The 12,625-nt window shown below is 38.5% G+C and overlaps 1 protein-coding gene across 5 annotated transcripts in view; it reads right to left on the bottom strand.

The window, feature by feature from the left end:
• Positions 1 to 12,625, bottom strand: part of FGF14 (fibroblast growth factor 14) — a 776,206-nt gene that overhangs the window by 232,537 nt on the left and 531,044 nt on the right. For all 5 annotated transcript variants that reach the window (XM_073614429.1, XM_073614431.1, XM_073614433.1 and 2 more), the window contains exon 2: positions 1,950 to 2,060. In XM_073614429.1, the coding sequence (XP_073470530.1) occupies positions 1,950 to 2,060 (111 nt within the window). The remainder of the gene's footprint in view (positions 1 to 1,949; positions 2,061 to 12,625) is intronic.

The raw sequence follows: 12,625 nt of genomic DNA, 5'->3' as shown, positions 1-12,625 counted from the left end.
TATAAGCAGCGGCAGAACACAAAAATGTTTCTGTGGAAGTGCAGTACTTGAGGCCTTTCTTGTCTGAAGATGTCTGCAGTGTGGCCCTCTCCATAGGCTAAATACAAACAGTCAGCAAAGTCAGTCATACATATTTGTGAATATGTTGGCTGGCACAGATTTCCGAGGGTGGACAGACTGTGCCTGTAGATTCAACTGCCCTCTAGTATCTGTGGCCAGGTTTGATTAAAGGTAACCTGTTGCTCTGGATGCCTACGCATCATAACATCCATTTGTACTGCTTTATTAGTTAAAAGCAAATTTCACATTTTGCAAAAATGTAATAAATATCCACAGTAACAAAAAGAGTGCATGCATTAAATTTTTGCACGGGGGTATATACAGAACAAAGCACAGTCTTCCATTTTTTTCCCAGTCCCAGGTTTTAGGAGGGGTATTGAGATATCTACCTTCCATTTTGTGACTGGAGGAAGTATACAATGGACAACAAGTGCGGTGACATCACCACACTTGAGCTTTATTGAGATCTACAAGTCCATCTGCCACGGTAGAAGATGGGATATGAAGTCTCTTCATTCACAGATCTCTATAAATAGATGGCACATCTGTTCAGGGAGAGGTAATTCACACGAAAAAAAAACAGCAAGGAGAAGAACCCATGATTCAGGTAAGTGGGGGGAGTAGGGTTCAGTGGGGGGGTTGCAAAAAATGCCCACGTTTCATATTAAACCCTAAACACGAACATAACATGAAGCATGGTCAGAAAGATCGAGCATGCCTTCAAATGAGAGCGGGTTAAAAGCTCTGTCAGGCCAAACACAAGAGTGAGAGGCCTTAAAAGCTGGTGAGTTTGAATATCAGAAGGGAGTGGAATCCCGTCACGGAGGTGTGGTGGATGCTTTGAAACACAGCTGATCAGTTTGGAGTCACCCTCACTTTTTGGATTTTCTTCATTCATCTTTTTTTTCCACGATCTATTGGGACTATCATTATTATATATATTTTAGACTTTGCATTTTTTCCTTTAGTATTGGAACATCTTTTTTGTGGATATATTCTTTTAGACCACTGTCACAGGGTGTTATATATTTTTGTTTGCAATGTATTTATTTGATATATAATTTTTGGGGGGGAATAGGGGACACCACTTTACCCATTAGCATTGGTCTATCTTAGTTACCAGATTGCATCATCCAGTACACGTTTGTATCCATTGTAGTGTATTGGTTTTATAGGAGTGTCTGGTATTTCCCCACTATCTGGGGGTTAGCGCCACTATTCATCTTCATTATTCCTTGGTGAATTCAGCTTTTATTTATTTTCATTTTTTTAAGTGGCAGCTCCGATAGGGCTTTGACATTTAAAATCATAGCGCAGAGATGGCAATACAGGTCTAGGGCGACAGAGTTTTTTGAACCTGTATACCTTCAGTTTTTATGCCTTCAAACCTGTTGACTAATAATTTCATATTTTGTATTTACCAAATGCAAATAATGTCTAAGGTTTTAGATTACAATATGAATTGTTTCGAAGTAGGAAATGCAAAATATATATTGTAAGATATTAAAAACATTTTTTTAACAATTGCTGCAAGCATAATTTTATGAATAAAAGAGCTCCTACACACCATTTATTATGGAACATTAGTATTCTTTTACTACTGTGATGCTAAATTCATAATAGCTACATGGGCAGGAAGAAAGACTTGGCAAACGTGAGAAACATTAAAGGGCTTTTCAACTTTTATCAAGAAAGTAAGAAACAATAAAAGAAGACCTCTCGCTTGTTTCCTGAACAGCACTTTTTCTTTACACTGACTTTTACAAATGAACCTTAGCATAGCTAGAGGATAGTGTTAATTGGCAAACAAAATCCTAATGAGGAAAAACAGAACAAACAGCACACACAATATCAACAACAATCAAAGATGAGATAAGAGGGGTACTCACTAGAGTTGCTGCTGTCATCCTTGGTTCCATCGAGAGTTCCATCTGGGTGCATTTGCAAGTAGTATCCTTGCCTGCAATATAACCTGGTCACTATGCCCTTGAGCTGGGGATCTGAAATACAGATATATTTTGACATTAGTATTAAAACATTCTCATCAATTAATTGTTTCTCTCTTGTTTGTGTCCTAAAATGCATTTGCAAAGCCATGGCCGCTAGCTTTAACAAACAGAATGAGACTTAAGACAGAGATTCACTAAACCTAACTATTCCAGCTCTGTGACCTTTTAAATATTCTGACCTTTTCAGAAAAGGTGTGGTGACCTAAACAAGACCAGACTAGATGGGAAGTATATACAGACATCTCTTAAAAACTGCTTATTTTACTCAATTCCTCCAGCTTCGTGTGAGAATATATATTTATTTTTTAATACATACACACTTTTTTGTGATTCTGTAAAAACTGGGATTTAGCACAATGTTTCATAACTTTTTAGTAAACAATAAACTTGGCATTTACCAAGTACTTCTTGATGTCATATATAGGGTACTTTTTAAACACGAACAAGTAATTTTTAAAAAATCTCTACGGTTTTAAATAACAGAACTATTGTGATTAAATAACATGCAAACAACGAGTCAGTCAGCGCTTGCTCTGAGCATTAATGGCTCAACCAAAATGTTATCCAATTATTTCTTTTTTATAAAGTGCTATCCTTTAAATCATAATAATTATTTAAATCATAATTACAAAGCACTGTTCTTTTATCCTATAACACACTTTAAAGCGCCTCTCCTCTCACTCAAGTGTGAAAGCCCGTTTTTTTGTTTTTTTTTCAAAACAATTTTTCCTTTACAATCACTTTAAGGATACAGTGCTTTATAAATAGAAAAAGTTGAATACAATTTTGGTAGAGCTATTCATGCTCAGAGCAAGCATTGACTGACACCTTGTTTGCATTATTTCTATTTGGATGAGTGGAGTATTTATCCAATTCATTATGGCTGCGTTAGGAATATATTTTATCCCTTGGAGTGCAATGAAGGATTTTTTCTTTAAGACCCTTTTCACACTGGGCCACGGCCACATCAGCGCTAAAGCGGTGGTTTAGCACCCTTTATGCGGCACTTTTTTGGCCGCTAGCAGGGCACTTTTAACCCCAAAGAAGGGGTTAAAAACATGCTTATTCCGCAAGTTACAGCATGCATGTTTATGCAACAATTCTAAAGAACATTAGTCTAGCATCTAAACCTTCCAACTGTCATCTGATGTTAATGTGCACCTTTAAGGAATGTGCACAAAACATAACATCCCCATGGATTCTAAAATGGTGCTGTAAATAGAAAATGAAATGTCCAGGATTTGTAAATTGTTGCAGTTCATCATACTGTAATAAAACACTTGTCTAAGAAGTCTTTGATGAAAGCAGGTATATTCTGACACAAAAGCATGCATATTCCTTCATGACCAGGGAAGCCAAGTTTATTTTATTTCAATGAAAGAAATATCACGGTCTCAGATCTCAAATGCGGTTTATAAGCCAAAGAATAGTTGCTTTCATCTCAGACATTGAAGAGGTGTGGTAAGGCGTTTCCATTTAGCAACAAATTAAATTGCAATTTAATTCTAGTCCACTTTTGTTTTTTTGATCCTTTCGTTTATACACATATACATAAAAACACTCTGCAAATAATGTCAGACACAATTCACAACACTTTGCTATGATATTTTTACAAAACTATGACAAAAGCTGTAAAACAACATGGATTACTGAACCGCAAACCTATTCACTATACGTCAGACACACAGGAATATTTTTTACATATAAATATGTAAATAACACGCAAACGCATGCATAGCAATAGTGGTATATAGCAGATTATGTTATTTTCTTTAAAAAAATGAACGTGAGCTGTGTTTTTTTTATTCCAAGACTTATGTTCAATTGAGAACTTTCATTATCTAGCCACCACAGCCTACCTCATTAAATAAGAAAGTCACTAAGTTCTAGAATTACCTTAGTTAATTTGAACTTACTCTAATCAATAGCTAATGCCTTCAAAGAGGGAAATGAATATGTCGAGTTTAAGTACACCTGTACATTGTTCTTTCATTTAAGATTAGTTTAATTTTAAATTATTAAAGTGTATCTATACCCACACACACAAATTGAATATATTGCTGCTCACTAGCCCAAAAGTCCATCTCAACACAGGAATATTTGGATAGATACAGTACAAATCAGGTCAGCAGGATTCCATACTATCAACAAAGTGAAATGCATAATCCTCTAAGTTGAGTGTAAACAGTCCATGCAGAGGATTCATGGTGTCCACATGTTGAATTGTAGGTGACAATTGTGGATATGAGCTGTCACTCTCTTTAATTTTATTATGGAGCAAAGTTCCTGTATCCATTTGTAGATAGTTTGGAAACTTGAGCAGTTCCAATGCCCAGGGATAAATGTGTGTGCCATGGCAAGGAGGAAGTGGGCCAGACTATTTTTTACATAGTTACATAGTAGGTGAGGTTGAAAAAAGACACAAGTCCATCAAATGTGTGATTATGTGTCAGTATTACATTGTATATCCCTGTATGTTGCGGTCATTCAGGTGCTTATCTAATAGTTTCTTGAAGCTATCAATGCTCCCCGCTGAGACCACCGCCTGTGAAAGGGAATTCCACATCCTTGCCGCTCTTACAGTAAAGAACCCTCTACGTAGTTTAAGGTTAAACCTCTTTTCTTCTAATTTTAATGAGTGTCCACGAGTCTTGTTAAACTCTCTTCTGCGAAAAAGTTTTATTTCTATTGTGGGGTCACCAGTACGGTATTTGTATAGTGAAATCATATCCCCTCTCAAGCGTCTCTTCTCCAGAAAGAATAAGTTCAGTGCTCGCAACCTTTCCTCATAACTAAGATCCTCCAGACCCTTTATTAGCTTTGTTGCCCTTTTTTGTACTCGCTTCATTTCCAGTACATCCTTCCTGAGGACTGGTGCCCAGAACTGGACAGCATACTCTAGGTGTGGCCGGACCAGAGTCTTGTAGAGTGGGAGAATTATCATTTTATCTCTGGAGTTGATCCCCTTTTTAATGCATGCCAATATTCTGTTTGCTTTGTTAGCAGCAGCTTGGCATTGCATGCCATTGCTGAGCCTATCATCTACTAGGACCCCCAGGTCCTTTTCCATCCTAGATTCCCCAGAGGTTCTCCCCCCCAGTGTATAGATTGCATTCATATTTTTGCCACCCAAATGCATTATTTTACATTTTTCTACATCGAACCTCATTTGCCATGTAGTTGCCCACCCCATTAATTTGTTCAGATCTTTTTGCAAGGTTTCAACATCCTGCGGAGAAGTTATTGCCCTGCTTAGCTTAGTATCGTCTGCCAATACAGAGATTGAACTGTTTATCCCATCCTCCAGGTCGTTTATGAACAAATTAAATAGGATTGGTCCCAGCACAGAACCCTTGGGAACCCCACTACCCACCCCTGACCATTCCAAGTACTCCCCATTTATCACCACCCTCTGAACTCGCCCTTGTAGCCAGTTTTCAATCCATGTACTCACCCTATGGTCCATGCCAACAGACCTTATTTTGTACAGTAAACGTTTATGGGAACTGTGTCAAATGCTTTTGCAAAATCCAGATACACCACGTCTACGGGCCTTCCTTTATCTAGATGGCAACTCCCCTCCTCATAGAAGGTTAGTAGATTGGTTTGGCAAGAACGATTCTTCATGAATCCATGCTGATTACTGCTAATGATACCGTTCTCATTACTAAAATCTTGTATATAATCCCTTATCATCCCCTCCAAGAGTTTACATACTATTGATGTTAGGCTAACTGGTCTAATTCCCAGGGATGTATTTTGGGCCCTTTTTAAATATTAGTGCTACATTGGCTTTTCTCCAATCAGCTGGTACCATTCCAGTCAGTGAACTGTCTGTAAAAATTAGGAACAACGGTCTGGCAATCACTTGACTGAGTACACTAAGTACCCTCGGATGCAAGCCATCTGGTCCCAGTGATTTATTAATGTTAAGTTTCTCAAGTCTAATTTTAATTGTGTCCTCTGTTAACCATGGAGGTGCTTCCTGTGTTGTGTCATGAGGATAAACACTGCAGTTTTGGTTACTGAAGCCCCCCGCTTCACTCGTGAAGACTGAAGAGAAGAATAAATTCAATACCTTCACCATCCTTTGTAACCAGATGTCCTTCCTCATTCTTTATGGGTCCAATATGGTCTGTCCTCCCTTTTTTACTGTTTACATACTTAAAGAATTTCTTGGGATTTTTTTTGGTATGAGAAGGATGGCCTGGAATAATAAAAAGAGGGGCTGCCTCAAGTGATCTGGGTATAGAGAACTCTGTGACTTGGTGGTATATGTCAAATACTCCATTTTAGAAGGGTTGGAGACTTAAGCAGCTCCACCAGTTTAAGACCAATGTTGTTACTGCAACACCAACATATGGACAGTTTATCTGGTATTATTCTATGAAGTAAGCTTGGGCATCTATACCAATAAGCCAAGTTCTTGTAGACAATTTCCCGTATGGAATTGGCTGGCTTTAAATACTTTGTGTGTTAGTATTAAGTTAGTATGTGTTGGTTTAAAGGAGGTCTGGACATCATCATCCCACTTGTTCCCACTTGGCAATAAAATATGGATAGGTGGAGGACTGTGCCTAGAGGGGGATCTAGTATAGTATGGAGATGGCGTGCATAGGTGCAAAGGGGTACAGACACAATGGGTTTGATTTACTAAAGGCAAATAGGCTGTTATATTTTTTTTTCGGTACACCTATATCAATGAATCAGAATCTTTTTCCCACTTTTTTAATATGTGTTTAATGCACAGTATATATTTTTTTTATATATTATGTAAAAATAAAAAAATGTATGTTAATATGTGGTTTTCATCTGTTTGATACCTGGTGCCTTAAGCCCAAGTGCCTAAGTGTTTTTTGAGATTGTAATTAATAATAGGGTGTGGCACCTCCTATGCCACCCACAATTTGGATTTAATAATTATAAAATTAGTTTTATTTTAAAAATTAAAGCGTGCATGTGGGTGCCAGGATATGGACCAGCAGTCACTGTGTGATATGTTGTTTCTGGGAAGCCACTAGAAAGATTTTCAACTTTCCTGCAGACTGGCTCTCACAAGGCTTAAGTACTGGCTGCATCTGTTTTAGAATTTCTAGAAAAATAAGATATTCATCTTGAAGACTGAAGAGGACAGCCCTAAGACAATGCCAGCAGTATGTCTGGTAATTACACAAGAATGCAGGCCAGACTTAAAAATAAGAATTCAGCAACAGTTTTTATTCCCTGTGCTGCTCATGCATTGAATCTTGCTGCCTGTTGCTGGGCAGATGGGCAAATCTAATGAACGAAAAGGAGAGAGCACTAACAGTGAAGTCTCTTTCAAACAATTGGTCAGCAAGAGCTGATGCTACTAAAGCTCTTTTAGATGGAAACAACTGTTTTCAAAATGCCCTCAGAGATATTGAAAGTAACCTGGAGCAAAAACCTGAAGCAAGACATAAAGCTTGGGAGTTGGAACATAATTATTAAGAACATAATTTTTGCACGATGCAATAGTACAAGTAAAGCTTTCCAAGTCATTAACATTGACCTGAAAAAGGTGATGGATCAATGAAATCTCTGGAAAAGTTTCTGGAATCACTTCGAGATAGGCATTAAGAGCTGGATCTGGATGCCAGGAACTTCTGTGGCAATGCACAATACAAATCAACTACCGGCAAGTCAACAGAAAAAAGTGATATGATGCAAATCTAACATCAGTCTTAGATGAAACTGTGTTCAGATGTGAAACTTTCAATGTTATTTTAGATCAGTTGTCTGTTGCCTTACAAGAGTGCAGGGTAGCATACCAGTGTATGGCAGTCAACTTATGTAGTCTACCTGATGCAGAGATAAAAATCGAGGCTAAGAAGCATATTAGTTCTTTCCCTCAGGACTTCAGTAGCATATTTGTTGAGGAAATTGTCCAGTTTGTAGCCTTTGACAAGCTCCTGTTATGTCTCACTCCATCTCAACAGGCAGGTTTATTACAGGATAAAGGGCTTACTGATACCTTTCCATGTGTTAATGAAGCTCTTATGATGGTCACTCCTTTTTCGGGAGAAAGGTCATTCAGCAAATTGGCACTGATAATGAATTATCTGAGAACCACAATGAGCCATGGAAGACTAACTGCTCTGTGCCTACTGGCTGTCGAGAGCAGTGTCCTCAAGACAGTTGATGAGTTAACGATTTTTCAGATGCTAAGTACAGGAAAAAATACTTTTTGTAAATATTGTAGTGTGATGCATAACTGTGATGAATGACTTCCTAGTTCCAATTACCTGTGTAATGTGTATTCTTACAATCAATAAAATTGAAGGAAAAAAAAAACAAAAACAAACAAGTGTCTTCTTCGGCACATAACATTTTTTTTTAAGAACAAATGCGGTTTATCATTTATTTCAGTTCATTTTTTTTATATATCATATAATTTAATTTCTATATTGAGGTGCCCCTCGAACTTAAAGTGGCCCGGGCACCCCGAGGTCTAAATCCTGCACTGCCCATAAGCCTCTTAATAGAGATTGAAATGTATGACATGTTATATGTTCTCTATTGTGTTATGATGGCTTACACCAATAAGGTGTTAGAAATACCAGCAGAAAAACATCATACATTTTCAAAACTAAAGCTCTGTCTAGAGTTTTTCTCTTCTCACAAGTCCTTCACCTGGGAGTAAGGGCTTGTGTTGATGAACAAATTGTTTGCATTGAAGACCACTTTGAGATGCTTGTGATATCATTTAGAGTTCATTGACAGGTGTATTTCACCTGCAGTTCGGCCGTCTTATGACCTGATTTGACTTCCTTCAAAGCTGCATCAACCTGCTCAAAGCTGCATTTGCTTTGCCTTTGACTTGTATGAGAGAAGCAGTTCAGACGTAAACAAATGCCCATGAGCACCTCATAGGGAGTGAGCCTCTAAACATCCAATTTTAGTAATGTCCATTTACATTCTACTTAATGAATCTAAACCTGTATCCCAGGAAAATATGCTATACAAGAAATGTAAGCTGTTGATTACTAAAAGAATGAAAAATAGGATTAAATGAGGAGTACCTTCTGCTGAAATAAGTAATAACATAGAAAGTACATGGAGGGCCTTGCTTTTCTATAAAATAATCACCAAGCAGCTGCCACCAATCATGAAGTAGCCGCTTGTTCCTATCCAGATAAACACATTGGAGGGAAAAGTGGGTCCGAATGCCATCTGGCATTTGTATGCAGGATGAGGCGCTTGAACCTGGTGACTACCCAATTTAAATTACAATTGTAAAGTACAAACCAAGTGGAATTTCTGCCTAGGCTTCTAATGGATTGATTCATTTAGGATGACTAAGCTAATAACTTATTTAGTTATGCCTTTTCCAAAAAATGCATTCATTATAAAATGCTATATTATTGTTTCTACCAGTATCACAAATAGTAACACCGTTCTTCACATATAGATATTTACAACTGCAGTAAGAAAGTTCAAATTACAAGCTCAGTTTACTTAACTGATATTTTCTCCAAAAAATGTTCAAAATTACAAATATACTTTCAGGCTGGGTTCACACTATTGCGGCATGCAACTCACAGCAGGGGTTCAGTGTGTCCCCGTTCACCATTTCAGGTCCGATTACAGCACAAACCTGAAACAGACCTGAAACAGACTAAAAGACGCACAGGACCTCTATGCAAATTCGCACTGGAGCCGCACCGGAGATATGTGAACCGGCTCCATAGAAAGCCAGTCACAATCTCCTACCATGCGAATTGGATGCGGAGGAACCCACATCCATTTCGCATAGGTGTGAACCCAGCCTCAGTGTGCAACAATTTTTTTCACATGAAAAAGGCATTAAAATATTGAAAGCCTTATGACTTTCTTATGAGTTATTTTTCTCCACCTCAAATGGCTTCCTTTCCAGGTCTCATCATTGGACAGCTCACTCAAGCAGTTGTCATCACCTTGAAACTTTCAGTGTTTAAAAGAGTGATAACCCGTGAGCTATTAAATTCGCCTCTACAGTCAAAATACTTTGAAAAAAGAAAACTAAAATAATCTGCGTGCAGTAAATGTAGCTGCGTAATGCAATAATGCCTTTAGAAAACCAATTTCAACTACTAGAAAGAGAAACCGCATATAGTAATTAAAATGCTACATTATTATTGAGTCATGATATTGTGACTTGAGCTTTGTGAATATTAACTGACGCGCTACACACAGAAATATTTTCACACAAATTACCAGGAATCATAAACATGTTTGTAAGGAGCTTTGGCTAGCCATTCACATGCCACCTTTTCTGATATGGTCAAATTCAGGGCCACCAATACAAAAAATTATAAAATAATTATGAACCCAAGCCATATAACTCATATGTAACATGCACTTAACTGTCGTATTACCCTAATAATGAAATGCACTGGAACCAATAGACTGCAGACCATATGTTATTTATTATATTCTATCTATATGTTATGTGCTGCTGTATCATTTATGCTGTCATTTTCTTCAAGTCATTTTATGTTTCATTTATTTCATTCTATTTTCTTCAGTGACGTCACTTGCAAGGACTCAAACTGTTGTGCCTTTATATTGCCATTAAGCCTGTGTATTGCCTTGCAACTAAATTTTAAACATATACAAGCACCACTTTTACTTAGCTTGATTTGCATGCATGTATTTCCTACTCTGACAAAAGGGACTGGTTGAAAATGTTTACACATTTTCAGTTGTGTTTTTTCCCTGCATTTTTTACCATTACCAATGCTCATAGTAGAGTTTGAGGTCAGTTGGGATTATTTTTAAATAGAAGCAGACTGGAGTTGGTGGCGGAAGGAGCAGGTGGCCACATTTGCAGATCCTGCTTCTCTAGTTCTAGCTGCAGAGTGACCTCAACTGTGCTCGGTCTGCCGCCTCTCTGCATAGATAGATAGATAGTTGGAACCTGATGCTTGTCTGGCGGCAACAACTCCTGAAGCTTGTGCTCATGGCCACATGCATCCCACAGCTACACTAAACTCTCCTTCTTAGTAACCTGTCCTGCTTATCTGCAGCTCTCTATCAGGTACTGTAGAGGAGGGGCATTTGGGGGTGGGAGTAGAGCACTTTACTGGACTGAGGGAGGGGGGTGATTTGGGGGAAAAGGAGGCACTCCTGTACTCTGCAATCTATAAACAGCACACCACTGAAACCTGCACTCTGTATGTAGCATCCACTTGAACCCTGTACTCTGTATTGTGCATACACTTGAACCCTGCACTCTGTACATAGCGCACACCTGAACCCTGCACTCTGTACGTAGCGCACACTCCTAGAATTTAATGCCCCTTTAAGACCCTTCCACTGTTAGTGGTGAGACTGATGCCTTCTGAATGTGATTATTTTCCAGCCAAATGGGAATTTTGCATTGAAATACTGGGTCACAACCGCAAGCCAAGCATTTTACTTGTGGCTGCTGTGCAGCCCCATTAAGCTCAATGGGCAGGTTTGACAGGCGATGGCGTCAGTTAAATTTAACATGTCGAGTTAAAACTGCTGCATTATGTAGCTAAGCATCGAGGCCATGGCAATGTGTTCTTATCCAAGCAGCTGATGTGTTTATTTAAAGGCAGGTAGTGAGGGAGCTGTTCTATTTAAATATCCTCTTTTAGGCTACGTCCATTAATCTGGTCATGCCCATTGCTCTCTTAGGCATGCATAACAGGACTTTCAAACTTATAGTTTTTCAACTGTATCCCAGTAGGGTGGCTTGACTTTTTAAATGCATACCAAACCAATTACCAATACATGGGTATTGTCAGTGTTTACAGATTGTGTTTATACTGTTTAAATATCAATTGTTTTAGTTTGCAATAGGAGTTCCGTCAATTTTCCAGGTTGTCAGTCAAAAATGTGCTCTGTCAGTAAATTTTCTATGTTCTGTCAGTAAAAAAAGTTTCGGAAGGTTGGCAACCCTGGTGTGGGTGTTTACGCAAAGGGTCAAACCAGTACTATGCGATGTAGTCACAACAAACTGAAAGGAGATATGCTCTGCAAAACACTCGACACTAAAGGGCACTATACTGTCAGTTTTTAGGGGAGAGAGGGATAGGGAGGCTTTAAATTTGGCTGAACAGCATAGGCGTGTGCTGGGTGTGCCTGGGCACACCCTAATCACCCCATGTGCATTAGCATTATTGCTCTGTGTGCCAGCAGGAAGATGCAAAAGATCCCCCTCTTATCGGTTCTGCCATAAGAGATGTGTTTAGGCATTTCTCTTTCACTGTGTCGGCAGGGAGATCAATGTGCCAGGGTCATATATATATGTAGACACACACACAGACTTGTGTTTGAGCTTTAGAGTGCACACCCTAATGCAATAAGCTGCACACACCTATGCTGAAGGGATTGCCTCCCAGTGTTTGCTCTGAGCCTAAATGTAAATGTTGCCACTATTTCTTTGCTGTGTCGACAGTACAACCCATAGAAACTGTTACTAGATAAGGGTAGTACCTATACATATCAAAAGCATTGACTGCAGAGCACTAATGTACAAAGCAAGACACATAGATTGAGGGCAAGAATTACTACAGAAGGAAAAATAT

This window comes from Aquarana catesbeiana, linkage group LG02 (assembly GCF_042186555.1).
Source record: "Aquarana catesbeiana isolate 2022-GZ linkage group LG02, ASM4218655v1, whole genome shotgun sequence".
In the NCBI taxonomy this organism is placed as follows: Eukaryota; Metazoa; Chordata; class Amphibia; order Anura; family Ranidae; genus Aquarana; species Aquarana catesbeiana.
Note: the sequence above shows the minus strand (reverse complement) of the source record. Positions and strands in the feature narration are given on the sequence as shown.